At 44.3% G+C, this 24,042-nt stretch overlaps 1 protein-coding gene across 2 annotated transcripts; it reads right to left on the reverse strand.

Moving 5' to 3' along the window:
- Nucleotides 1-217: 217 nt before the first annotated feature.
- Nucleotides 218-21,598, reverse strand: DNAJC21 (DnaJ heat shock protein family (Hsp40) member C21). Of its 2 annotated transcripts, none has more exons than XM_019496059.2 (12): nt 21,435-21,598; nt 21,244-21,337; nt 20,081-20,204; nt 18,674-18,796; nt 13,617-13,921; nt 12,049-12,200; nt 11,610-11,697; nt 11,170-11,328; nt 10,474-10,513; nt 6,652-6,842; nt 2,128-2,203; nt 218-691 (listed from the first exon to the last, which is right to left on the reverse strand). In XM_019496059.2, the coding sequence occupies exons 1-12, from the start codon at nt 21,529-21,531 to the stop codon at nt 527-529; spliced, it is 1,614 nt and encodes a 537-aa protein (XP_019351604.1). In that variant the 5' UTR covers nt 21,532-21,598; the 3' UTR covers nt 218-526. The 2 variants fall into 2 exon arrangements, with proteins under 2 accessions (XP_019351604.1, XP_014449474.1); XM_014593988.3 differs by having other exon boundaries at nt 6,652-6,839; nt 21,435-21,597.
- Between the last annotated feature and the right edge of the window lie 2,444 nt (nt 21,599-24,042).

Consider the following 24,042-nt stretch of genomic DNA (forward strand, 5'->3'; position numbering starts at 1 on the left):
GAGAAGTTGGGCCTTTTCCCACAAGCAGCTCTTTAATTTATATTTCAAGGCAAATAAAGGAGCATAGCAAGATTTGAACTGTAACAAAATACAGGCCAGTTTGGGCTTTCTAATATTTGTATATGGGTCTAAAAGAAGCAGATGATTAAAGACAGTTCATTTGCTTCCCATCTCATCATATTCATGAAATTAGCTCTGTAAAATAAAGAGCACAATAGAAGTGTTAAAATAATTTATTTCTTCCCCCTGTACATTTTTAGTGATAGAGTCCAGCAAATATTCAGGAAGAACAGCCTGTAGATGTCAGCTTCTCAAGACTTTAAAGTCCCTGGAACAGCCTCTGAAAATTCAGTTAAATGTTGGTAAAAAAATAAACACCACTTTCTGCACAGGATAAAAATGCTTTTCCATTCTGCAAGTTTAGCCAGGCCCTTTAATTCAGATTACAGGACACTGACGCCTTTTGGTTCTGAATGGGTTTTGCAAGTATCCATGTTTGATTGTCCAAAGGCTGCCAGCCGAAGTCCTATCTGTTTTTACGTTTTTCTTTTTTGCTTCTGGCATTCGCAGCTCCATTCAGAGTTGGTGCTTGCACTGCTTTTGCGTGGCCTGTGGCCTTTAAGTGTTCAAACAGCTTATTCCGAGACTGAAATTCACAATTGCAGGTTACACAGTGGATGGGACCTTCATTCTAATATATATATAAAAAAAAATGTCAGTACATACTGAAGAGTAGAGGGTAATATTTTATCTTTTTAATAGTATTTATCATTTTAAGCATTTTATATGCACCAGGCTTTTAACAGAAAAGGGTAAATATTTAACAAATAGTTTGGTTCTGAACTACATTACTCATTCCAGTCAGAATGGGGAATTGTACCATGGAGCACTATCCTAAAGTCACTTCACAGGGGCTCTGCTCTGCTCTGCATCCTAATGCCAGAAAGAAGCCTGTACAGTGTAAGGATCTGCAACAAACTAGGAAAACTGATCTGGACCTTATTCTCCCCTAAGACTGAAAATAAACTTTGCCCTGGCTTTCCCTTAGCTCTGGGTGAGGATATATCAATGGTTACTAGGGCTGTGTGAAGCTTCAGTCACTGATCAGATTTGGCAGAGATTCGGCTTGATTCAGTGGCCAAATCTCCAAATCTAATCAGGAGACCATTTCATCTTTCTGAATCGAATCAGAACCTTCCAAATTGATTCGGACCAGGTGGCTCGCGAATGCCGAGATGCTGGTGCAGGTGGAGCGTCCCATGGGAGCATGGGGGGGGCACTCCAGTGCGCTCGGTAGCACTTCTGGTCCACTGCAGAGTGTGTGGGAACCCCCCCGCAACTGGTGCCTTCTGGGACATAAAGCTGTGTCTATGGCCAAATCGCTGGTTCTCCAAATCAGAAATCGAATCTTCAGATTTAGGTTTGGCCAAATTGAATCGGGACAGTGATCTGAATCAACAAATTGAATCGCTGTCCCCTGAATTGGGCCGAATCCAAAATAGAATACAGCCTGCTTTGCACACCCCTAATACACTGGAAATAACAGTAACCATTTACTGTTGCATTTTATTTTCAGAAGCAGGAAAGACTAATATGGTTTGTAGGTCTCAATTCAGAAAGTTAATGGATTTGATGAGAAGTGAGGAGACTTCTCCGTTTTCGTTGTTGACGCATACAGGTAGGGAAAGTTTGGCAGATGTTCCTGTTATAAGGATGACTAGTCTTACAGAGGTACAGAGTGAATGCTGACAGGACTACATCAAATAGTTCAAGCTTTCCTCATACACGATCAAACACTCATCAATATGTGCTTAGGTTCATAACAAGAGGACAAAGCCAGTACTGTTAAATATTTTAACTGCACTACAGAAGAGGGGCTGATTGTGCTGAGCAGCATGCTAAGGGACAGTCTGCTCAAACCTGAGCTGCTCGCTCATATGACAGTGATTTTCTGAGATTCTGATTTGTGCAGAAACAGGAAGTGTCTTCTATAGGACAATGAAAAAACAAAACTCCCCCCAGCTCCCTTCTCCCCACTATATCATTCCCCCCAAAGCCTTGTTCTCAGTGCATTATGCCATTTACCAAAAAGTTAAGAATCTATAGGTTTAAATATTTTGTACTCACCGTTGTTTGAGACTCAGAAGATGCCTTAGCAGATTTTTTCATATCCTTAGCTTTCTTTCCTTTAGGCTTAGGTGCACTGAAGAAACAAGGGGAGTTAACAATTTCAGTTTACCTGTAAAATGCTGAAGAGCATTTCTAAGACATCTCTGAGGAGGTTTGATGGTATTAAACCACTAAAAGCAGTTAAATCCAACCCTCAGGAGTCACTTGAACATGCCACAGATTTCAGTGGTCCCAAATTTGCAGGTTATTAGCCAGGTCTGTCAAGGTAAGACTTTTAGGAACAGATAAGAGGGAAGTCATGGATGTGTAAGGTCATTTTGTAAGACCTACCATCAAGAAGTGTTCAGATAGCTCTACCTTCAGTAAAGCAGAGCCAGCCTCACATTATCCAAGATGCCAGGAAAGGGGACATTTATTTTACATGAATTTGTGTTTTCAATTCATCATTTATTTCAGCTTAAAGAAAAGCCTTTTGCTTTCAATTTAAAAAGTAATTTTCTCAGTATATTTCCTTTGATAGAGGAAGCGACTATCGTAGATAACGTGCAGGTTTCATACCCTGGACAGTCTTGGACTTTTCCAGCTTAGGGTTTCTCCAAAAGTGACATTTTGTCTTCACAGAGTTAGATCAAAATTGCATTAACTGTTTGCGAACAAATGGTGGGAAATGCTCTTTGATAGTTCAAATTTACTTTACAAGCTGACAGGCCTGTAGTATAGTTGTAGGGCTGAAATGCCCGCAGGCAGCTCTCACTGAGGAAACCTACTCACATGCTATAGCAAGAACTGGTTTTGACCAAATGAGCTGCTGGGGGAAGGGAAGGATTACAGAAGAAATCAGCATCAGTTCTTAAGTGCAGGACTTTGCATTTGTACTACCGAACTTCATCCAGTTTCTATTACTCCAGTCTTTAAGGCGGTCAGTTCAAATTGTATGATATTTCAATCCTCTTCTATATTGATAATGTCTCCCAACTGTGTCTCCTCAACAAAATTTGTATCAATACACACCACTTTTTGTGCCAAGGTCACTAATGAAAATATTTAAGGTTTCAAGACCAACTCCACTAGGAGTTTCCCTCATGCACAGCATTGGCCTTTCAACATTAGTGCCTTACCAACTCTACACATCTTTTACCAATTCCTATTTTATCCATATAAACTAATAATTTCTCACATAGTTTGGTACAAATGCTTTACTATGGCATATTTGTGCTTCCTATAACCTTCAATTAAATTAGTTATCACGATGCAAAGGACAGCAGAGACAGTTAAATAACAGGTTGCTTGTAGAAAAGCAAATTAATCTGACTAACCTATTAAGACGTATGCTCCAGAGAGAACACCTTCTAAAAGAATCAGATACACTGAACCATAAAACACTGAAATTACATTGCAAACATAAAAGATACGAGATGCTACAGGTGTAAGCAGTGCTTGCATGAGGTCCCTGACATTCAAAATTTAAGGCACCATACAATCCAGCCATAAACATGTTCTGTGTTGTATGTGGAATATTTCTGTGCTTGGTTTGCCATTTTATGGCGTCTTAAATTAGATGAACATGTAGCAACCTTCCCGTTGATGCTGTAATTCACATGTTAATCAGGGCATAAATTAATATGCAGAGGGGCTCTAAGTTTCTCAGATTTGATAGATGCCGTGCATTCAATTAAAGACTTCTTTAATGCACACGTGGGATGGGAAGTAGAACATGTCTGTGTTTTTATACCATGCTTGTATGCTACACTGATGACCAGACTAAAACATTTGATTAAGTCACAGGTGCAAAAACATCCTCAGCTTTCATCTTGTAGTCAACAGGTTAGAAAATTTATCACTAACAAGTCTAGTAAGCAGTAGAGTGTATGAATGTGGTGTATATGACTAATAAAGAAGCAGATGACATGAAGAAAACAGAACAGCTAAGAAAGGAGAAGTTGTAGCATCAGCAACTAGAAGCAGACAGTCGAAGGCCAAATGCCTGTGCAACATCCTTGAACAAGAAGACTAGTTCAGGCTGGCTAGATAAGGAGGGCTTCACTGAATGATGACCAAACAGTGCATGCCTTGGAGAAAGGGTTCGAGGAATCTTGCCCAGCAACAAACTGTATAAAAGGGGGCTAGAAGAAGGATGATGTGGGGAAGAACCTGCCTCACCACCAGAGCCCGTGCCTGTGCATGCCAGGTCGGATACCCAGCTCCATCAACGGATAGGGACTGGCCATTTCTATGTGCAATGCTTTTGGGATTAATTATGTAAGTGTGCCATCTGCAAGAATGTATGTATGTGTGTATGGTAGGATAACGCAATTTCTAATAAGCTAATGGTCTCTAATAAGTATAGAACTCCCCAGTACCCTTAGTTTCCTTTCAGCGGGGTTTATTGCTAACTTTGTAATTAGCCTAATTTTTGGCTAACAAGCTGAATGTTTGCATCAGCATTACCAGTACAACATTCCACAAAATCATGAAAATGGGTTAAAAATTAAAATGTAGAAAACAAACATGGGGTTCTTGCATTGAGCTGTCAGTGCTTATTTTTTTGAACAGCTCTTTGAAACCTCAAAAACTAGACATTTTTTAAAGAGCTGCGATTCTACCTCAACCAAGACCAACAGATTTAAGAAAAACCGCTAACTGCCACAATTCTTGTGGTAACAGAACCATTAACACCAGCAGCATTTAATTATGTAGCACTGACACCATCTTGAAAAGTTTCTTTTGCTAAAATATTCCTTGAAATGCAGGTGTGATCCATAGGTTTTCTTCCCATTTTGCTCACTTCGTATTTTTTAAACATTTAAAAGATTTCATACTCTTGGCTCTAGCCAAATCTTTAAACAGTGATCAGGGTTCTTATTTTACAGCTTGAGACAAAAAAGTCATTTAATGTAAATGGACTGGGGACCTATGCCACATTAAGATGACTTTGGACAGATGGATGAAAAAGATGTTTATCTTAAACAACGCTGCATCCCCTCACTGAGCTATTAGATATTTCCCAAAGGCACAGATGCGAATGAGATGCCTAACTTCAGCTTGGGCCCTGTAACATTTCCCCGCATTAGACATCATAGAATCAAACTACGGAGAACAAAAACAATAATGCTATTTAACCAACTACTGTAGGTACTTGCTACCAAGATAATTTGTCCAGCTACTTCTTACTTTAAGCAGTGTAGTGGTTTCTAGCAAATCAAAAGCTACTGCCAATTTAGGGTCTGATTCTTCTGACTTACAACAAGTTTTATTCCCATGCAGTTCAACTGCTTTACTGAGGAAGAAGTGGATTTACACTAATGAGAAGATTCAGGACTTAGGAAACCACATTAGAATGAGGAATGCAAAGAAATGACTTGTTACTTCAATACGGTATCCCACCCCTTACTGGTGAACAAATTAAGGGGCTGTGATGTGGATGACTGCACAGTCCGGTGGGTGGCGAATTGGCTAGAGGGTCGCACCCAAAGAGTCGTGGTAGATGGGTCGGTCTCGACCTGGAAGGGTGTGGGCAGTGGGGTCCCGCAGGGTTCGGTCCTTGGACCGATACTCTTTAATGTCTTCATCAGCGACTTGGACGTGGGAGTGAAATGTACTCTGTCCAAGTTTGCAGATGACACAAAGCTATGGGGAGAAGTGGACACGCCGGAGGGCAGGGAACAGCTGCAGGCAGACCTGGACAGGCTGGACAAGTGGGCAGAAAACAACAGGATGCAGTTCAACAAGGAGAAATGCAAAGTGCTGCACCTAGGGAGGAAAAATGTCCAGCACACCTACAGCCTAGGGAATGACCTGCTGGGTGGCACAGAGGTGGAAAGGGATCTTGGAGTCCTAGTGGACTCCAAGTTGAACATGAGCCGGCAGTGTGACGAAGCCATCAGAAAAGCCAATGGCACTTTATCGTGCATCAGCAGATGCATGACAAATAGGTCCAGGGAGGTGATACTTCCCCTCTATAGGGCGTTGGTCAGACCGCAGTTGGAGTACTGCGTGCAATTCTGGGCGCCACACTTCAAGAAGGATGCGGATAACCTGGAGAGGGTACAGCGAAGGGCAACTCGTATGGTCAAGGGCCTGCAGACCAAGCCCTACGAGGAGAGACTAGAGAAACTGGACCTTTTCAGCCTCCGCAAGAGAAGGTTGAGAGGCGACCTTGTGGCTGCCTATAAGTTCATCATGGGGGCACAGAAGGGAATTGGTGAGGATTTATTCACCAAGGCGCCCCCGGGGGTTACAAGAAACAATGGCCACAAGCTAGCAGAGAGCAGATTTAGACTGGACATTAGGAAGAACTTCTTCACAGTTCGAGTGGCCAAGGTCTGGAACGGGCTCCTAAGGGAGGTGGTGCTCTCCCCTACCCTGGGGGTCTTCAAGAGGAGGTTAGACGAGTATCTAGCCGGGGTCATTTAGACCCAGCACTCTTTCCTGCTTATGCAGGGGGTCGGACTTGATGATCTATTGAGGTCCCTTCCGACCCTAACATCTATGAATCTATGAACACAAACAGAAAGACATTACCTTTTTGCTTCACTTGGTGGTTCAGCATCTTGGTCTGCAGCTTCTGCAGCACCTGCTCTTTCAGAAGAAGCATCTCTTTGGCCAGCATTTTCCAGCTCTTCTGCTGTACTCTTCTCCTTGTCTGCACCAGCTGCCTCCTTCTGTACAACTGTTTCTTCTGCACTTTTGGTCTCAGTGTCTTCATAATTCTGCTTAAAGAAAAAAAAAAAGTTAAAAAAAAAAAAATCGGGATTAATGCTCAATTAATTGCAGTTTAATCAGTTCACCTCAAAAGTGGTAACTTCTCAGCTGGTCACTGAGGGCACCTCTACACAGTCAAAAGCAGTACAGTGTAGAGGTAGCTCTACATGGGCTAATTTACCCTGCTTTTCCCAATGGGCAGTACACACATCTGAGGTTTGTGGCCAGATGCAGGGCAGGGCCAGACATGAAATGTTGGTCATGATACTTGAGAGTATCATGACCAACAGAGGTACACCATTTTTTATTTTTTTTTTGAGAGTGAGGTAAAACATTTTTAATACAAAAATCCATTTTGAAAAACTCTGGAAACTTTTTTATGGACCTGCTCTAACTCCTTTGGAGCAGAGACTTGAAATTTGGTAAGGGATGAACCAGTGTGTCTTTGAAGAGCCTTCTGCCATCTCTGTGAATATCCACCCTAATTTAGTAGTTATGAGCCTTTGAAAAACCGCAGTTTACACATGCTCAGAGCTAGTGCTAGAGCTTCACAGCTAAATCCTGGAAAATTCTGTCTATAATAAGCCTGCTCCAGTTCAGGGCTATAGAAGGCCATGGATCCTAACTAAAAGCAAGGATCTCTTCTGTGCTTTTAAATGCCTCCATCTCCAGCACCGGGTCTGCACATGATGGAGGCAGAGGTTTCCAAATTTAAATGGTGAGAGGATGAGAGTCAACTAGAGGAGAACGGAGATGGGAGACTAGTGGATAGGGACAAAGGGGAACTGGCACTGGTGGGCATAGAGATATGGAAAAGAAACCAGAGAAAGGGCAAGACAGACCAAAGGAGCTACCCGGGATAGGGAGGCCTGAGGCCAGTGGAAGCAGGGTGGTGACAGACTGGACAAGGTGCGAGTGACAAGAACCAGCTAAGCAAGAGGACTGGGATGTTGAACTAAAGTGAAGGAAGAGGCAGGGCTAGGACAGTTTGGAGATGGCAAACACAGGATAAGAGGCAAGAGCATTTGTCCACAAGGGCATTATCCCAGCAGAGCCTGGAATGAGGGTCAAGCTCCCAACAGTCCTACACCATCAGCAACTATCTGCAACACCCAGAGGCAAAGCATGCAAAATGTGCATCTCCCCCTGCAGCTGGTCCATATGGAAGATGACCACCTGATACTGCTGGCACTGGCTGCATTAGTTCAAGTGACCAGGGTTAGTGGGGTGAACCTAAGGCTGTGGACAGATGTAACTTGCAACCGCTTTAAAGGGGGAGAGGCTGTTGCCGCTCAGGAGCATACATCCTACCAGATGACAGTTCACATCTGCACGTTCCCAAAGCAAAACGAGGGAGCTGCAGGGCTGTAATGCTAACCCTGAAGAAACGGGGTCAAGGGTCTCAGGTTTTGCTATGTTTCACTGGCACAGTAGTATGCAGGTAAATTACATTTTAACAGCTTATATACGTATCATTTCTAAATTAACATATAGGGACCTATCCAAATCAAGGTGGCAGATGGGCTATTTCACAGGGTGATCACAGCACCACCCACCATTTTTGCAGTCTTTTCATAGCAGCTCCCTCTCACCCCCCACTGACTGGCTAAGGTCCCTTGTGGCACCAACCCTCACTGTTGACTGGGGGCTGCCCTTCCTGTGGCCCTGCCCCTTGCCACTGATTAGCAGAGGGCTGCCCTTCATGCAGCCCTGCCCCTTGCCACTAATTGGTGGAGAGGGGCAAGACCACACAAAAGACAGCCCTCAGCCAATCAGCGGCAGAGGAAGCAGCCACTGTCTTGGCTGCTCCCATTCACATCAGCGGCTTCCCCCCACCCAGTGGGGTGCGAAGCTGGCTCTACTGGGGAGCCAGCATTTTATTTTTACTACATTTTTCCCTCCAGTGATTCCATGCAAAATTGTGGAAACTGTGTTCTCCAAAACTGCCATTTTTCAGTTTCTGCAAAAATCGCGAAATCACAATCTGAGTAGGTCTCTATTGCTAGAACTGTTACCTGTGTCTATAACCATAGTTAAGTCCTACTAGACAATGCCAAGAATGGAGCATAATTCCTGGGTTTTATGGGATCACTAAAACTTACTGCTGTGCACGGCAAATAGGTTGCTTGGTGTAGCTCTTTATATTAGCTCGTAATGAGTTTCCCATGGTACTCTTAAGAAAGTTAGACACAGTTTTGCTTGAAACAAAATACCATATTTACTCAAGTCCAAGATGATGTCCTCTGTCCCGTCCTGTCCTCCCCCCTCCCCCAATCAGTGGGGGAAGAGGTGGGGGAACCTCATCTTGGATTCAAGTACTGGTCCGGGGCAGGTGGCAGCTCAGCCCTATGTTTGGCCCCGGGATTTGGGGCTGAAGCCAGAGCTGAACCACTACATGCCCCCAGCTCATTTGGCAGGAGAGGGGGCAATCTGCACCCTCCACCCCTTGCCCCCTGTGCCTGTTCTTCCTCCCCACCAACTCTCCCCTACCCAAGGGGGCAGGGGTCTGAGACCTCACTCCCTCACTGATACTTTCCCTGCCACAATAGTGGGGGAAATTAATTTAAAATTACCTTCCACTAATTAGATTATCTACATGAAAAACAACACATTTGTCATTTTCCATGTATAGAATGTAATTACTGGGGGAGTCGTTTATCCAAGACGACTCTAAATTTAAGAGTCTAAATTTTACAGTCGGTTCTCAGAAGGTAAAAAAAGTGCCCCGATGTGAATACTACTTATTTTACAAGCTGACTGTCCACACTGCCTCTTGTGCAGGCCAGTACCGGCTCACTGGGCACATCTACATGAGACGTTTACTGCAGACTTACCTAACTAGATATGCAGTAAACGTCTTAGCATTTACATGTGCAGAGCTATTAGGACAGAGGAAATTCATCAACTGTGCTGCAGCTTAGTACTCGTAAACACAAGTACTATCCTACAATGGAGCTTTTCTAATCTGCAACAACACATGTGTAGACACTGACAGGGCTGGCTAGGGCAAGAGGGTGCTTCAGTGCAGGGGCTGCCTGCTGGCTAGCCCCACACTGGAGCACCCTCCTGCCTCAGCCAACCCCTTTGCAGCACGTGGAGCCAGGATGGAGCAGCCCTGGGCTGGAAGAGAGCTGGGTGCTCAGCCTGCCAGCCCAGGGCTGCTCTGACCCAGCTCAACATGCTGTGGTCCTGGGCAAACGTTTAAACACGGTGCCTGGGAGCAATAAACTCTGGCACAACGTGCACCAGAGTTTACTGTTGCAGATTAATAGCATGTGTAGATGCACTGTGTCCTAGTGTCCCCTTCTCCTTTGTCATGTCTTCATTTTGATTGTAAGCTCTTCTGGCAGGGACAACCTTTTTGTACAAATGCTGAAAATAATGGGATCCCACTCCATGATTGGGTCTTTCAGTGATAGGAAAAAGATAAATAAAATAGATACAGGAATCGTGAAAGAGGACTACGCAGTTAAAAACAAAAAATAATTTTCCAAGGCCTCACTAGAATTTCTATTTCCCTCAAGTTTTTTTTCCCTTCTGAGGCCAAAATTAGGTCACTAGACCAAAGGAAAAGCTAACCAGGTCTCAGGTTTGCTTCAATTTTAACATATCCTTAGAAAGAATTTTGTATAAATTCCCTACCATCATTGTTTTCTGTTTTTTCTTCTGCTTTTTGGACAGCCTGTAAAGATAAAAACAAAGTCAAATTATTAATTCTCAACCTGTTTAAAATAATAAATATAGGCTATATTTTAAACAGTCGTTCTGATCTGTCAGCCATGGATACTTCATTTGGGTTACAAGTATTCAGTTTTGAAGTAGAAATAACTATTTCATATGCTATTTTTAGGGAAATAACTGTAGAAGTCTTGCGTAAATTGAATCCAAATAAAGGCTTAAGCAGAAGACTGCTTAATCATGCAGTAAGTAGTACTGCTTTCAAAAGTATGAAATGGATTTCAGTTCACTGAAGTAAATAAGTTTTCTAGTTCAGACAGGCTGATTTGGTGCAATATTGCTCTCCAGCAACTAATACTGCTCCCTTTAACAAGGTTTTGAGCTTTTAATTTTAAAGTCTTTTTATTTCTTTAAATATACTTTATGGAGAGATACAGGAAAAATAGTAGAAAACCATTATCCAATATGATTTCAGTCCATTAATGTCACCAGGATCTACTGCATTAGAATCCAAAGCAAAAAAACACATTGTAACAGTTAATTAAGTTCCAGCATCCTATGACAAACAACGGTCTCTTGCTGAGAACACCATAACTGCCATTATGTAGCTTAACTGTAACAAACACTTTAATAAGCTTAAGCAATTATTTTTTAAGTTACTTTTGTTTGGGTGTTTCCTCCATTTCTTCTTCCTCTTTGGCATTTCCTCCATTTATGTCATCCACAGGCACAGACAATTCTTCCTCCTCCTCTTCCAGCTGCTGCCTTAACAGCGCTACCATCTCTCGGTGCTTCTTTGATTTTTCATGGTTCTTCATGCTGTGGAGTCCATTGGACAATTGTTAGAGATGTGATGTTCTGTGCATGTTTGTTGCACACGTGCACATGTGTGAGTAAGTAGTTAGCTTCTCCCAGTGTTAAGAACAGAGAATTTTACTATTCCAGTGATAAGCGTGAACAGAATGGGCAAGATTTTCAAATTGTTTGAAGCACTCAAGCACCCAACTGCAATTTAGAGATCAGCTTTAATGGACACACGCATCTGAATCACTTAAGCGAACTTGAAGAGTCTTTGCAAAAGTTATTAAAAACACACTTACGCTTTCTCCGTCTTTAAGAATTTGTCACAAGCAGGACAGTACAGGTTATCGTATAATTCAACATCTTCAGCCTCATCATTCAATTTATCTGCAAAGGGCAAAGTTGGAGGAGAAAAAATAAGAAAAAGTCACATTAATGATGCTAACATGATCTTCTCTCAGTTGAAGTGTCAGCATCTTCTCCCTAGTTCCCCCATTCAACCTGGTTAGGATTAGTGAAGTGTGCAGCCTGATACCAACCACACAAACATTACTTATGGAAAGGGTTCAAGTGTCCAGGGAAAAAAACATAGTGTAAGAGCCAAACACTTTCCTGTCACATCTCAGTTGAAGTTAGAAGTTACTCCAGCTGAAAAGCTGGGTTTGAATGTCATTGACCCATGTTTGTGCTGTACGGACTTTCAATATACACCTAATGGGCCAAAAATGACACTCTTACCATCTAATCCTCTTGGCTCCTGTTCTTCTCTTTCCTGTTCATCACTAGAGCCATCACCAAATTCCTTCTCATACTGTGCCTCCATCTCCCGCAACTCTCTCTCCAGGTCAGACACTGTTATCCAGCTCTGCTCTTTATATTGCTCACCAAGCCTTTAAATAAAATGCAACAACTTTTTGTACATGTTTTAAAGTAAAAAAAAAACAAACTTTATGCTCATCATAAGTTATTTAAAAAGGACAGAGCTCCTGACTGTCTTATCTTAACCCAAGAACAAGCACCCAACAGGAACTGAAATTTCTTTGTAGGGATTGGAAAAACTGAGCAGACTGGTTGCAGATGTCCAAACTACATAGTTACCAGACACCAGTTCCCTCCTAGTAATACTTCAGCTACTTAGAACTCTGTCTGACTAGCTCCTGCATTCAGGACTGACAGGCCATTTGCCAGTATATAAGCACATGAGCATACAGCTTTACTCCTTTCAGTGAAGACCAACTCCACCACCACTACTTCTCTACTTAAAACAACAAAAAGTAATGAGAGTGAGTCTGTAAAATTGGGGGGGGGGGGGGGCCCTAAATAAAGCTCCCTTCTGTACCTCTCTCTCTTTCCAGCTTCCTTGGCCCTGAGCTGTCACAGCCCTGACATCCTGGCCCTGCCTGCACATCCTGCTCCTGGAAGCCGCTCCCTGACTGCCCCATCCCATCCGCCCAGCCAAGCAAGCTCTGCCCGCGGGGGTCCCAGGCTGGTCTCCATGGAGACCCTGCCCACCCACTCTGTCCAGTGCCCCCAGCGGCGGGTGCAGGGTGGACAGGCATGGGGCCAGATAGGATCAATTAGCATCACCTCTTCCCCCACTGACCTACAAAAGCTCACCGAAACTCCTTAAGAGACCCTCCAGCCCAAATAATTGCCCATCCCTGAAAACACTCTTCTGAACGGTGATGCTCTCAAATAAGAAATGGTAGGTTCCTTTAATAAAGGGAACTCACGTCTTCACCAACCTGCTACCACCTCTACTTTGCCTGGGTGGTTTGGCATTAAACAGCATGGGAACAATTCCCATTGTGAATACTTCTCTCATGTTCCTTCACAAGATCGAGCGTGAGGTGCTTGAGCATTGTTTGATCCTGAACATCCAAGCAGTCCCCTCCCTGATAAACTCAAAATACACCAATCTTGCAGACAGCAGTACAGTATAAAGAAATGCAAGCTAGTTGTAAACTAGACATATCAGACACTGAGTGAGGTGTAGTTGCAGAATGGGCTGGTTTACCCTGCTAAGAAGAGATCCCCAGTTACCCAAAGAGCAGCATCAGTGACCCTACCTGAGCTCCATGCTGCTACAGTTAGATTACTTCCAAGTCAACTAGCTCATATCCAGCCTGGGCATCTGCACTGCTGCCTGCAAAGTAGCTACGTCTGCAATTCTACAAATCTCTTGAGGACAGACATCAGAACGTCACATGTTTGCGATAAGCTGCTGGTGGTAAAACTGAACCAAATTTGACTCCTTCACAATTGTTTTTTCAAGGTACGAAACACTTCCCTAAAAGTTTACATACTTAGCTTGTCTGAGCTTCTGCTGTTTCCAGAATTGCTCTGTCTTCTTCGCTTTTTCTGCATTCTGTTCTTCTAAAAGTTTCCTGTGGGCTTGAACTCTCTTATCCCTTTTGCGGATAAAAGCCACAAGCTCCCGCACCAGTTCATTCCTCTCCTTTCTGGCTTTGTCTCTCATTTTCTTGTTCTCTTTTTCCATAGCTCGTTTCTCCCAGCGGTTTGACGCCTGCCGTGTGTCATACTCTTCCTTCCATGCAAAGTTCTTTTGTGTACAGAAACTTTGCCAGTAGGCATAAAAAGGATGGACAACCTGCAGGAAAGAGGGAATGCAATGTGACAAGGCACCTTATTGATGAAGGCAGGCAAGGCTCTTTGGGTGGATATGACATCTTTTATTAGACCAACTAATTAGTTGGAAAAAAGTTATTGGCAAGCTTTCAAAAGCTTGCCTGAAAGCTTGCCAAGAACTTTTTTCCAACTGTTTGGTTGGTCTAATAAAAGATATCGCATCTAGCCAAAGAACCTTGCCTGCCTATGTCCTTAGACCAACACGGCTACAACCAACAACATCTTGTTGACAAAGATCTAATAAAAGATATCAAATTCACCCAAGGAACCTTGTCTGCCTCTTGTTGACAAAGGCACTTATAGACTATTCGAGAAGCAAGGTGGGGGAGAGAAGGGCCTATGGCGATTCTTTAAATTTGACATACAAATGGTCTAATAAAAGATAAACCAAAAAAATTCTTGCTTCTCACATATTTCCTAGACTAACAGAGCCACAACACTCCAACCCTACTGCGGACTACTTGGACTTTTATACATTGGAAGGCCAGAAATAACCAGGTTTCATTACTGGGCCAGGCTTCCTACCTTGTATATGCAGATCACAGTTTCCCCAGAAAGAGTATATTCTGTGAAGAGATCTAATCACTTCTTACAGCCTTCAAGCCACAGTGAAGCCACCATTTCCCTAGCAAGCTGTTCTAGTGTCCTGACTGCCAGGAAATGGCATTTAATTACTATCAGTTTCCAGCCACTTTTATAACTTTGTAAGAGTGAAAAGTCCCCAGTATTATCTTTTCCATATATAGTGCCTACATAGTGAGCAAACCCTCTCTTAACTTCAACAAACTGAGGAGACTATGCCCCTCTAGCCTCCCATAGTAAGGTTTGCTTTCCTGCTCGCGATTCATTTCTGTGGCTCCTCTTTGAGGTCTCTCTAGTGCTATAGTTCTGAGCTTTTATGGACTCAAGGCACCCCTCACTGGGCTTGAGGCAGCCCTCCATAAGTTTTGTGAAGTGTGTGATACCCAACGTCAAGAACTAGTTTATAGGTTACAGTGCTTACTTCTTCACCGAGGGGCCTGGCAGTGGGGATGGGGGTTCATCCAGGCAGGGGCAAGCCTGAGTCTGCTCTTATCTGCTTATCTCCTCACATCGTATGGCACCCTTCAAAATACCTGGCAGCACCCCAGGCTGCCCTCGCACCCTGGTCGAGTCACTGCTCTAGTATTTTCTGATCTTTTGTGAAATCTGGCACCAGACCTGGATATGGCATTACCAGCATGGTACAGAGGCAAGATTGCTTCCCTAGTTCTTTAAATGCATCCATGGATCTTCCTACTCCTTCCAGTCCAGTAGGAGTTCATATTAAGACTGTTACCTACAATAACCCAAGGTCCAGAGTCGCTACTTTCCAAGGGAGTCTCCCATCTTGCACACTTAGATGCTTTGCTTGAAGATCTCTTACCCTGAATTTGGCTATATTAAAATACATTTTGCTGACCTGTGACTATATAACTCAGATGTGACTCAGATCACCATTACTATAACCTGTTCTCCACCATTTATCATCTGCAAAATGATAGACCATTGACAGAAACAAGTGAACAGCACCAAGGACTGATCCCTGAAAGACACCACAAAGAGCCGTCCCCTCACTTGTATCTCCCTATTAACAGCTAAGCTTTCAGTTCTATCAGCGAGCCAGTTTTTACATCTATCAAATGTGTGTCTTGTTAGTTCCATAAAATGCAAGACTGTTTATACCAATTTTAGGTAGTAATACCATGGAGACATCAAAGAGCTTTCCCACATTATGGAAAACAGTTTGTTATTGTGCTAAAACCAGATCTATGTTAAGTTGATTAAGAAAAAGCCCCTGCCAATAGCTTGTTGTGTTGATAGGGGAGTGTTCTGGGCCCAAAGGACAGATATTAATGAAACCCCTGTCTCTGCTATACTATTAAGCAGTTGTATGTCACACGATCACTTTTCCAGCAATAACCATTACCAATCATTTTAGCCTTCTATTTTTCCATAGAAAAGAAAAAATATTAAAGCATAACTTAAGGCTTTTGTTGACTACTGATCTTATTCCTTTTCTTTTATAATTGTTCATATGGAAGACTCCTGCTTGGCATCTTTTTAAGACGGTATTAACTCTCCTTTCCAGAGCTAAAAAGAAACAGCTTGTGTTAATGGTCCTGAGCTGCTTTGAAGCCCTTCTTTCATTAGAACAAGACGCATACACACACACACACCCGGGAAGAGAGAGTAGGAGAGAGAAAACATAGCTATTGTCTCCAGTATCAACTTTCCCTTGAAACTAACACCATAGGAGGAAACGCAGGCCGAACAAACCTGCTAAATTTGTGCCAGCATTAGACAGTAAGCAGATTTTAGTCAATATTAGCCGCAAAGTCCTCTGACGTGTATTGTCAGGCAGAAGAAAGGCCCAACCATGTCATTCTAGGTCTCAGGGTGCCAAACATTGGAGCAATTGTTAGCCATAGAGTGCGTATCTTGCCATCTACAAATTCCACAGCTTCAATTTAGTAACCTCCTCCAGGTAAACAAAGCTCAAGAAGACTCAAGGCTCAATGTTATTCCATCAATTACTGCCATCTTGGCTTGTTGATAAGCCAACCTGATGATTTACCTGAACTTCTGAGACTTTTACCTGAAGATTTGAGACTTTATCACAGTTCTTTAAAACTTAGCTTGTACCAGCCTTGTCGTCTCCAGCTTTTGCTGAGTTCCAGGAAAAAGTTTTACGTATAGACTGAATCAGACCATTACTAGCTGTCAATTTAGGGTACAAGTCGCTGCACAAGAAACCCCCAAAGAAAGTTAGTGTAGGCACTGCAAAAGCAGTATTCCAATAGCATATTTCATCAAATGATTTTGTCCCTTCCTACATATTAATTTTCAACTGATATGCACAAGATAATTTAAATTGGTTGAGTATATAAAAATCCTGTATAAAAGTCATCTGAAGAAAAATTATAAATTAACATTAAAAAGGAACATAGCAGGAAAGGTGTTTACACAGGGGACTCTGGCTATCTGACTGGTAGAAGTCAACACAGAAAGGTGCTAGTACATTTTGAGATTAATTTTAAAGGAGGAATAAGGTAGAAGGAAATTTGGCAGGCTGTTACAGCAGAATAAAAGGATCCAATCCTGGGAGGCAACAAAAAGGGGAATGAGAAGTGGCCAGAAGTGATAGTGCAGACCAGAAGAGAATGCAGATATTTTTACAGAAGCATAAAGAAGGCATCACCACCAAATCCCTTAAATGGTAGGAAAGACTCCTATTACAGATTATCCCCCATCCCATGTACTCTGAATTAAAGTCCGCAAGTTTTACTTGTGCAAGTGCAGTTTCCCTATTCTCAAATCAGGGAGGATACAGTACATGGGGGGTTTTTGTTTTAAAAGTCACCACAGACTGGAAGGGACCTCAGGATGTCAGTTAGGCCAAGCCCTTGCTTGAAGTAGCATCACCCCTGTCTAAGCCATCTCCAACACACATTTGTCCAACCTGCACTTACAAACATCTGATGAGAGAGGTTCTACAGCCTCTCTAGACAATGTTCTCACATTTAACCATCTTTATACTTAGAGAGTTCTTTCCTAATTTTCAATGCAAATGTGCCTTGCTGCAACTCACACCCATTATTTTTTGTCCTGTTCCTTAAAGACCTAGAGAATAAATTTATTGCCATCCTCTTTTGAACAACCCTTTCCATAGCATTTGAAGATTTATTAAAAATCCCTCCTCAGCCTTTTCTTCTCCAAACTAAATAATCCCAGTTCCCAGCTTTCCCTCATGTCATGTGTTTTCGCCCTCTAACCATTTTTGTAATTTTCTGGCCTCTCCTCCATTTCTCCATAACAGTATCGAAGTGCGGTGCTGTACTGAACACTGAACTCCAGGTAAGTCCTCATCCTGGTGAAGGATGGAAGAATCACTTCCATTAACCTGGAAGCAACACTCCTCCCATATTCCATTAGCCTTTCTTGCAACTCATGTTGCAGTGGCAACTCATTCAGCCTGAAGTCCACTAAAACACCAAGGTCCTTTACCACAATAATGCAGCCCACCCAGTAATTCCCCATTTTGTATTTGTGCTTTTGACTGCTGATTTATAAGTGCAGAACTTTGCATCTGCCCTTACTGAATTTCATCTTATTTATTTCAGGCCATTTTTCCAGCTGATCAAGATCATTTTGAACCCTGATCCCGTCCCCTAAAAATGCTTGCTATACCACCCAGCTTGGTGTTATTAGCCAATTAATTAAAAGTACATCAATGTAATACTCCAAGTCAATAATGAAGAGATTGAATGGTACTGGACCTAGAACAGACACCATAGGAAACCTAACCCCACTTGGTATCTCCTCAGGTTGACCCTGAACCATTGATTACTTTCTTCAACATCATTATTCAGCCAGTTACAGTTTACTGCTTTTATAGTAGTTATACTGGTATTTAGTATATTTTGCTTCAGTGTACTGGAATAAACTATACCATGGAAATACTTTTGCACTATACACTAAACATGGATATACAGTCTAGCCATATAAAGAGCAAAACTAGGTACATATGTGGCCTTTAAACAGAGTTCTCATTCACCAAGGAAAGACCTTGTGGACGCCTGGCCAGAATAATGCCAAGGGTAGCCTTTCCTTTGATTTCAGTGGGTGATGAATCAACTCCAAATCCTAGTCATTTAACTGCACCGGACAATTTAATTTTCAGAATGATTGTTACCGTATCATAGTCACTTTGAGAGTATCCAAAAGTAGGGAATTCTTCAATATCGCCCTGAGGCATGTACTCCATCTCTTCTCCTGTAATCTTTTCAAACACATGGCGGTAAACTGTAAAGAATCCCTGAAATACACAATAGGGTTACTGAAGAAAGCAGAATTAACCCTACAGCTAAAGAATTAAAGCTGACTGATTTCTGAGAAGCATCATCATTTACATTTTGTCAAGGTAGTTTTAAGTCAGAAGACACCCTATACCATAGGCGACACAAGTGCTGACAGGGGAGATATAACTCCACACTGTCGCTGCTGCCGGGCATTGGGTCTGGCCAGGCTGCAGCCCCATGCCTGCGATTGGCTCAGAAATCATATCGCTGTCACTACCACTGCTGCTGGGCCCTGTTGTTGATGCAGAAATGTGCACGCATGGGGGGGGGGGCACATATCTCCCCAACCCCCCGACACATTGCCTATGTCCTATATCAAAAATAAACAGGCTCTAGGAACACTTCTTGTCCAAAAATTCATCTAATACAGAAACCCCATGGTTCCAGAACTCCTTAAACAAGCTTATACAGCCCCCAAAATACATTCCTGAAAATATTCCTTTATCGCTCCATCTCAGACCAGCACCCTCATTAAATGCAACAAAGCATAATGGGGTAGTTCTGTGCATGAGGCATCAGCTGCATCCAGGCTTCTGGGAGAGGCAGCACAGCCATCTAGCAGCTGCACTAGCTGCTACTTTTGCGCACACAACTTTAAGGGGTGCTTAGGATTCCTGCCTCAGTCACATCCTTAGTTACACTGCTGAAATGTAACTCTACTCCAGCATCTGAACTTAAATATTACCAAAAGCCTAACTAGAGAGGGTTGCAGCATGCCTTGAAAGCTAGCAAATTCAGGTCATTTGCTAAAGAGTGAATTCCAAAGGCAAGATTTTCTAGAACAGAATTCACCTGCAGAGCTGCTGGCAGGGTCATTAAGCACGTTCTAGTGAAGAATTGCACCTCATGAGAGGTGCTCTAAGGTCTCTTTCAAACACCTGGGACTCACAGTCAATATTTTCAGCTTTTCCTGAAAACTGGAAAACACCTGGCCCAGCACCTAGAATACTAGCGGAACACTGTTTGTGTATATCCTTGAATCTTCTGACTTGTGAAAGGGATCTCAGCATAATGAGAAGGTACTGTGAAAGGCCTACCAATAGATCACATGAAAGAACTAATACAGCTCTGCAGGGCTTAGTAAGACAACTGGGTGCTCAGAACTGATCAGCTACATAAGATATACGTTTTGCTTGTCTGTTAGTTTTCCTTAAGCATTTAAGGAACACTGGTTCCAAGAAAGGGGTTTCAGTGAATTCCCGTGTTTAACTGCTTGTGCTCACAACAGGTTAGTTCATTACCTTCTCATCATCCCCATATCCGGAGTAACAGTTAACAGTGAAATAATGCAGCAGATCCAAGCTGTCATCTTGGTACTCCCCATCAACTCCTCCTTTCAGCAGAGCCTCCCGGTGATTATCGTACCTAGTGGAATTGAAGAACACAAGCGGTCTGTTACGTGCTTTCCACACCGTAAAATTAAAAGGAATTAACTAATGGCTTTTATACAATTGCTGGTTCACACCAAGGTGCTTGTGTTTGAGACGGATGTACAGAACCAGAAGGGAAAAAAACCCTCAGCAGACTCCGACTCCTTATTTTTCTTACAACTCTGAAGGCTCGTACGAGGTGCAAAACGCATCTCAGACAGTTTTAAATATCCAAACTGGGTGTTGTTGACTTCACGATGCCTACAGCTGAAGCGGCTTGGAAGTAATTTATCCAGTGCCTGAACCTAGCCCATGCTGCAGAAGATCACAGGCCTGTGAGCTGCAGGCTCTGCTGCGGTCCGGACGCATTGTCCAGGCATTACTGCAGCGCTGCGTTTGCTGCCACCTCACAGCCCTGGTGCAAGATGAAGGTGGCACTTCCTGAGCACGAAGCTGAACGTCCCTCCAGAAGAGGGACACGTGGATGAACATAAAACCAGCAGGTGCTCTGCTCAGCCCCCGACGGGAGTCCAGAGCATGCCTGAGGCAGGGCCGGACACAGGCATGGGCAAACCAGAGCCTGGACAGAAAGGGGTCCTGAAAATAATGATAATAATAATCATTATTTTCATCATCTCTGGGAAAGCGAGGGCCTGATACTAGAAGTTTGCCTGGGACTGCCTGGAGTCTAGGTACGGTGCTGGCCTGAGGGCACAACAAACCCCGAACACCCAGAGATGTGTCAAGGTGCGTCACGTGTAGACGGGGGGCTCAAGGGGCTGCTGCTACCAGACTCTGACGCAAAACCTGTGAGGTCAAGGACAAACCTCTGGGGCGACAGCAGCCGTAAGGTGAAAGAAAAGAGCTCCTCAGGTAGAAATCCCCCTGAGATAAAGGGACTAAACTCACAGGGGAAAACAGCTCTGGCAGGAGGGAAAGCACCTCTGCCGCAAGGAAAAGGAGAAGAGCTGACGTCAGAGAAGCGCTGACGTCAGGCGGTGGCGGCTGGTCCCAGCCCGGCCCCTCGGACTCACCAGGCGCGCTCCTGCGGGTCGCTGAGCACGTCGTAGGCCGCCTGGATCAGCTTGAACTGCTCGGCCGCCTCCTCGGCGCGCTCCAGGTTCTTGTCTGCAACGAAGCAGGGACAGGGACAGGGTCAGGGCCGGGCCGGGCCGGGTCAGGATCGGGCCGGGCCGGGTCAGGGTCGGGCCGGGCCGGGGCGCACCTGGGTGCCAGCGCAGCGCCAGGCGCCGGTAGTTGCGCTTCAGCTCCTCGTCGGACGCGTCGCGCCGCACGCCCAGCACCTCGTAGTGGCACCGCATGGCGGCAGCGGGCCCGGCCCGACCCGACCCGGCGCGGCGGCAAGGAGACCGGCGGGGGTGGGGCCTGGCGCGCGGGGGGCGGGGCCCGATGGAACGTTGCCGGCGCCAGCGTTCTGCGGCGCCTCGCGGCCACTGGTGAACGTTCCACGGCCCGAACGCTCGGAGCCGGCCCGCGGCGGAGGGGGAGGGGGAGCGGGATCCCCGGGGGAGCCGGGCTGCCACGAGCGGGGCTGGGCGCGCACAGACCGGAGCAGGATGAGCGTGGGGCTGAATCTGGTTGCTTTATTCCCACTTCCTGGTTCCTCTTCCTCGCAGCTCCAGGTTGTTAGTAATAGATGCCACCCGCTAAAAAGTGGGGATTTCATCAAGTATGTGTATTTACTCATTAAAGTGTAAGAGAATGGCATGTAGAAAAGAAAAAAGACCTGAGATTGGGTTGGGATTATGTGGCAAAATCCAGGGACGCTTCTGGAAGAGGGGGGCACTGCCCGACCCGAGGCTTAGTTGCCGTGTACCAGCCGGCCTAGCCGTGCCCTCCAGGCCTGTGGGCCGTGTAGGTAGTGCTGAATTAGGAGCTGTGTTTAGGAGGCGATTACAGGTGGAAGTCCTTTTCAGATCATGCCAGACCGCACATCTCTGCTCTCTGGGGACTCTTCCCAAGGAAGCCTAGGCAGACTCCTTAGTTTGTAAACGTCAACCTGACAACTAACAGGCCCCGGGGTTGTGTGCTATGTATGTTCCTGTGAATAAAGAGCTGACTTTGAGCTGGGATTATGGGGAAAAAACGTTTTTGGATCCTCTCCGTCACCTAGGTACGCTCCAGAAGAAGTCTGGGCTTGACACAATGCTCAGTTTCTGAGCACCAGCCTGCCACCCACCCCTCAATACCTGCATGCTAAATACATTGTGCCAAATAACGATATTATTTTGGGCTGGGATTACGGGGCAAAGCCCCCTTTGAGTCACCCCAAACCACTCATCTCCCTAACTCGGGGATCTGAATAACTGGGCAGGCTGGTGCCCAGCCTGAAGCTTGGTTTTCACATGCCAGCCAGCTAACTGAGAGCTACCCAGGGTTACATGCTATGTAAGCAGCACCAAATAAGGTGAAGGTTTCCAGACAAAATCCCATTTTGGTCACCCCAAACGTCACCTCTCCACCCCTGGGGAACTCCCCTGAAGAAGCCTTTTCAGGCTGCATTTGATCCTTGGGTTTTTCCACCAGATTTCTATAAGTAACATCAAGTAATTTGGTAGTATCAGAGTTATGTTGAAGCTGTGATGACATTAAGTTAATTGAAATAAAACTATATGCACATCTAGCTCTATATCAAATTACTGAACCATGCCTTCTCAAATGCCAGGCGGGAGCTTTTCAGAGATGGTAGTACCCTGTTCCCTTGCCCCCAAAATCCTTTTCTTGTATCCTGTATTTAGGTTTCCTGTATAAGTAGATGGAATATTGCTAGTTAAAACATGTCACCAGTCCTGATTAATTCAACAGGGAACATCAGACATGTTCACACATTTAACCTTTTTTTTGGCAAACTGCTCTCTCATTGCAGTTACAAAGTAGTTGGGGCAAGGTGCAGTACTGGCAACCATTTTGTATGTTTCCATAAGCTTGGCGAGACTGAGTTGACATTGCTATGATGGAATTTGAGAATTAAAAAAGGAAGGATGTGGAGATGCATCTGCCACCAAAGAAGAGTTCCCTAAAGCTCTTAGGGAGTACAGCGTACCAAGGCATGTTGTTGCTGTACAAATGTCTTAGAAACATTAAGGATGTTAGCAAGGGCACAAACAGATCGTTAAATACATACCAAAGCCTCACTCTCAGGAATTAAAGACACTGTACTGGTATTAATAAAGGTCAGGTTCACCTGCTACCATAACTTAAAGTAGACTGAATGACCTGTGACCGTTATCGCTGGGTGGCTATTAAATTACCTGGCAACTTCTAGGGTGCCAATGGCTTTGTGCAGAAGAGCATCTTAGAGGCAGTACTAGTCTTACCCCGGTGGAGGAAATGCCACCAAAAAAATTATACAACTGAAGTCCACTCCTTGATTGGGTAGGCTGGGCTCTTTAGCCCTGGTCAGCAGCTAGCCTAGCCCTGACTGATGAACAAATGGATGTTCTTTACTCTGGCAGCTCCTGCAGCCAACCTGGTTCCCAACATACTGGCATTTGCCTTTTCTAAAATTAAATTAGCCCAGCTGAGAGGGGGACACTGGTGTGTGGGCAGCTGTGTGTCTCCGTATACACTGCTTAGGATTTTGTGCCCTGTCCTGAAAAACATTTGTTTTGGAGTGATCTGAAAAGGATCGTGCTAGATAATCCCAACCCAAATCCAATTGCTTATTCAGGTCTACATACCTGGCAGAGGCCTGAGTGGAGGGACAGCAGTTGGCAGTCTGGCATGTGAAAACTGAGCTTCAGGTCAGGCAGCACCCAGACCAGACTTCAGGAGAGTTCCCCACTAGTGAAATTAGCTTTGGGGAAACCCAA

This window comes from Alligator mississippiensis, chromosome 3 (genome assembly GCF_030867095.1).
Source record: "Alligator mississippiensis isolate rAllMis1 chromosome 3, rAllMis1, whole genome shotgun sequence".
In the NCBI taxonomy this organism is placed as follows: Eukaryota; Metazoa; Chordata; order Crocodylia; family Alligatoridae; genus Alligator; species Alligator mississippiensis.

Bases quoted from the DNA above. Each gene is read 5' to 3' on its own strand.
- DNAJC21 (XM_019496059.2), bottom strand. From the start codon at position 21,531: ATGCGGTGCCACTACGAGGTGCTGGGCGTGCGGCGCGACGCGTCCGAC. The intron at 13,922-18,673 runs GTAACAATCATT...TCTTTCCTGCAG, and splicing joins CTCAAAGTGACTATGATACG to GTTGTCCATCCTTTTTATGC. The intron at 11,698-12,048 runs GTAAGAGTGTCA...TGCCCTTTGCAG, and splicing joins GGAGCCAAGAGGATTAGATG to ATAAATTGAATGATGAGGCT.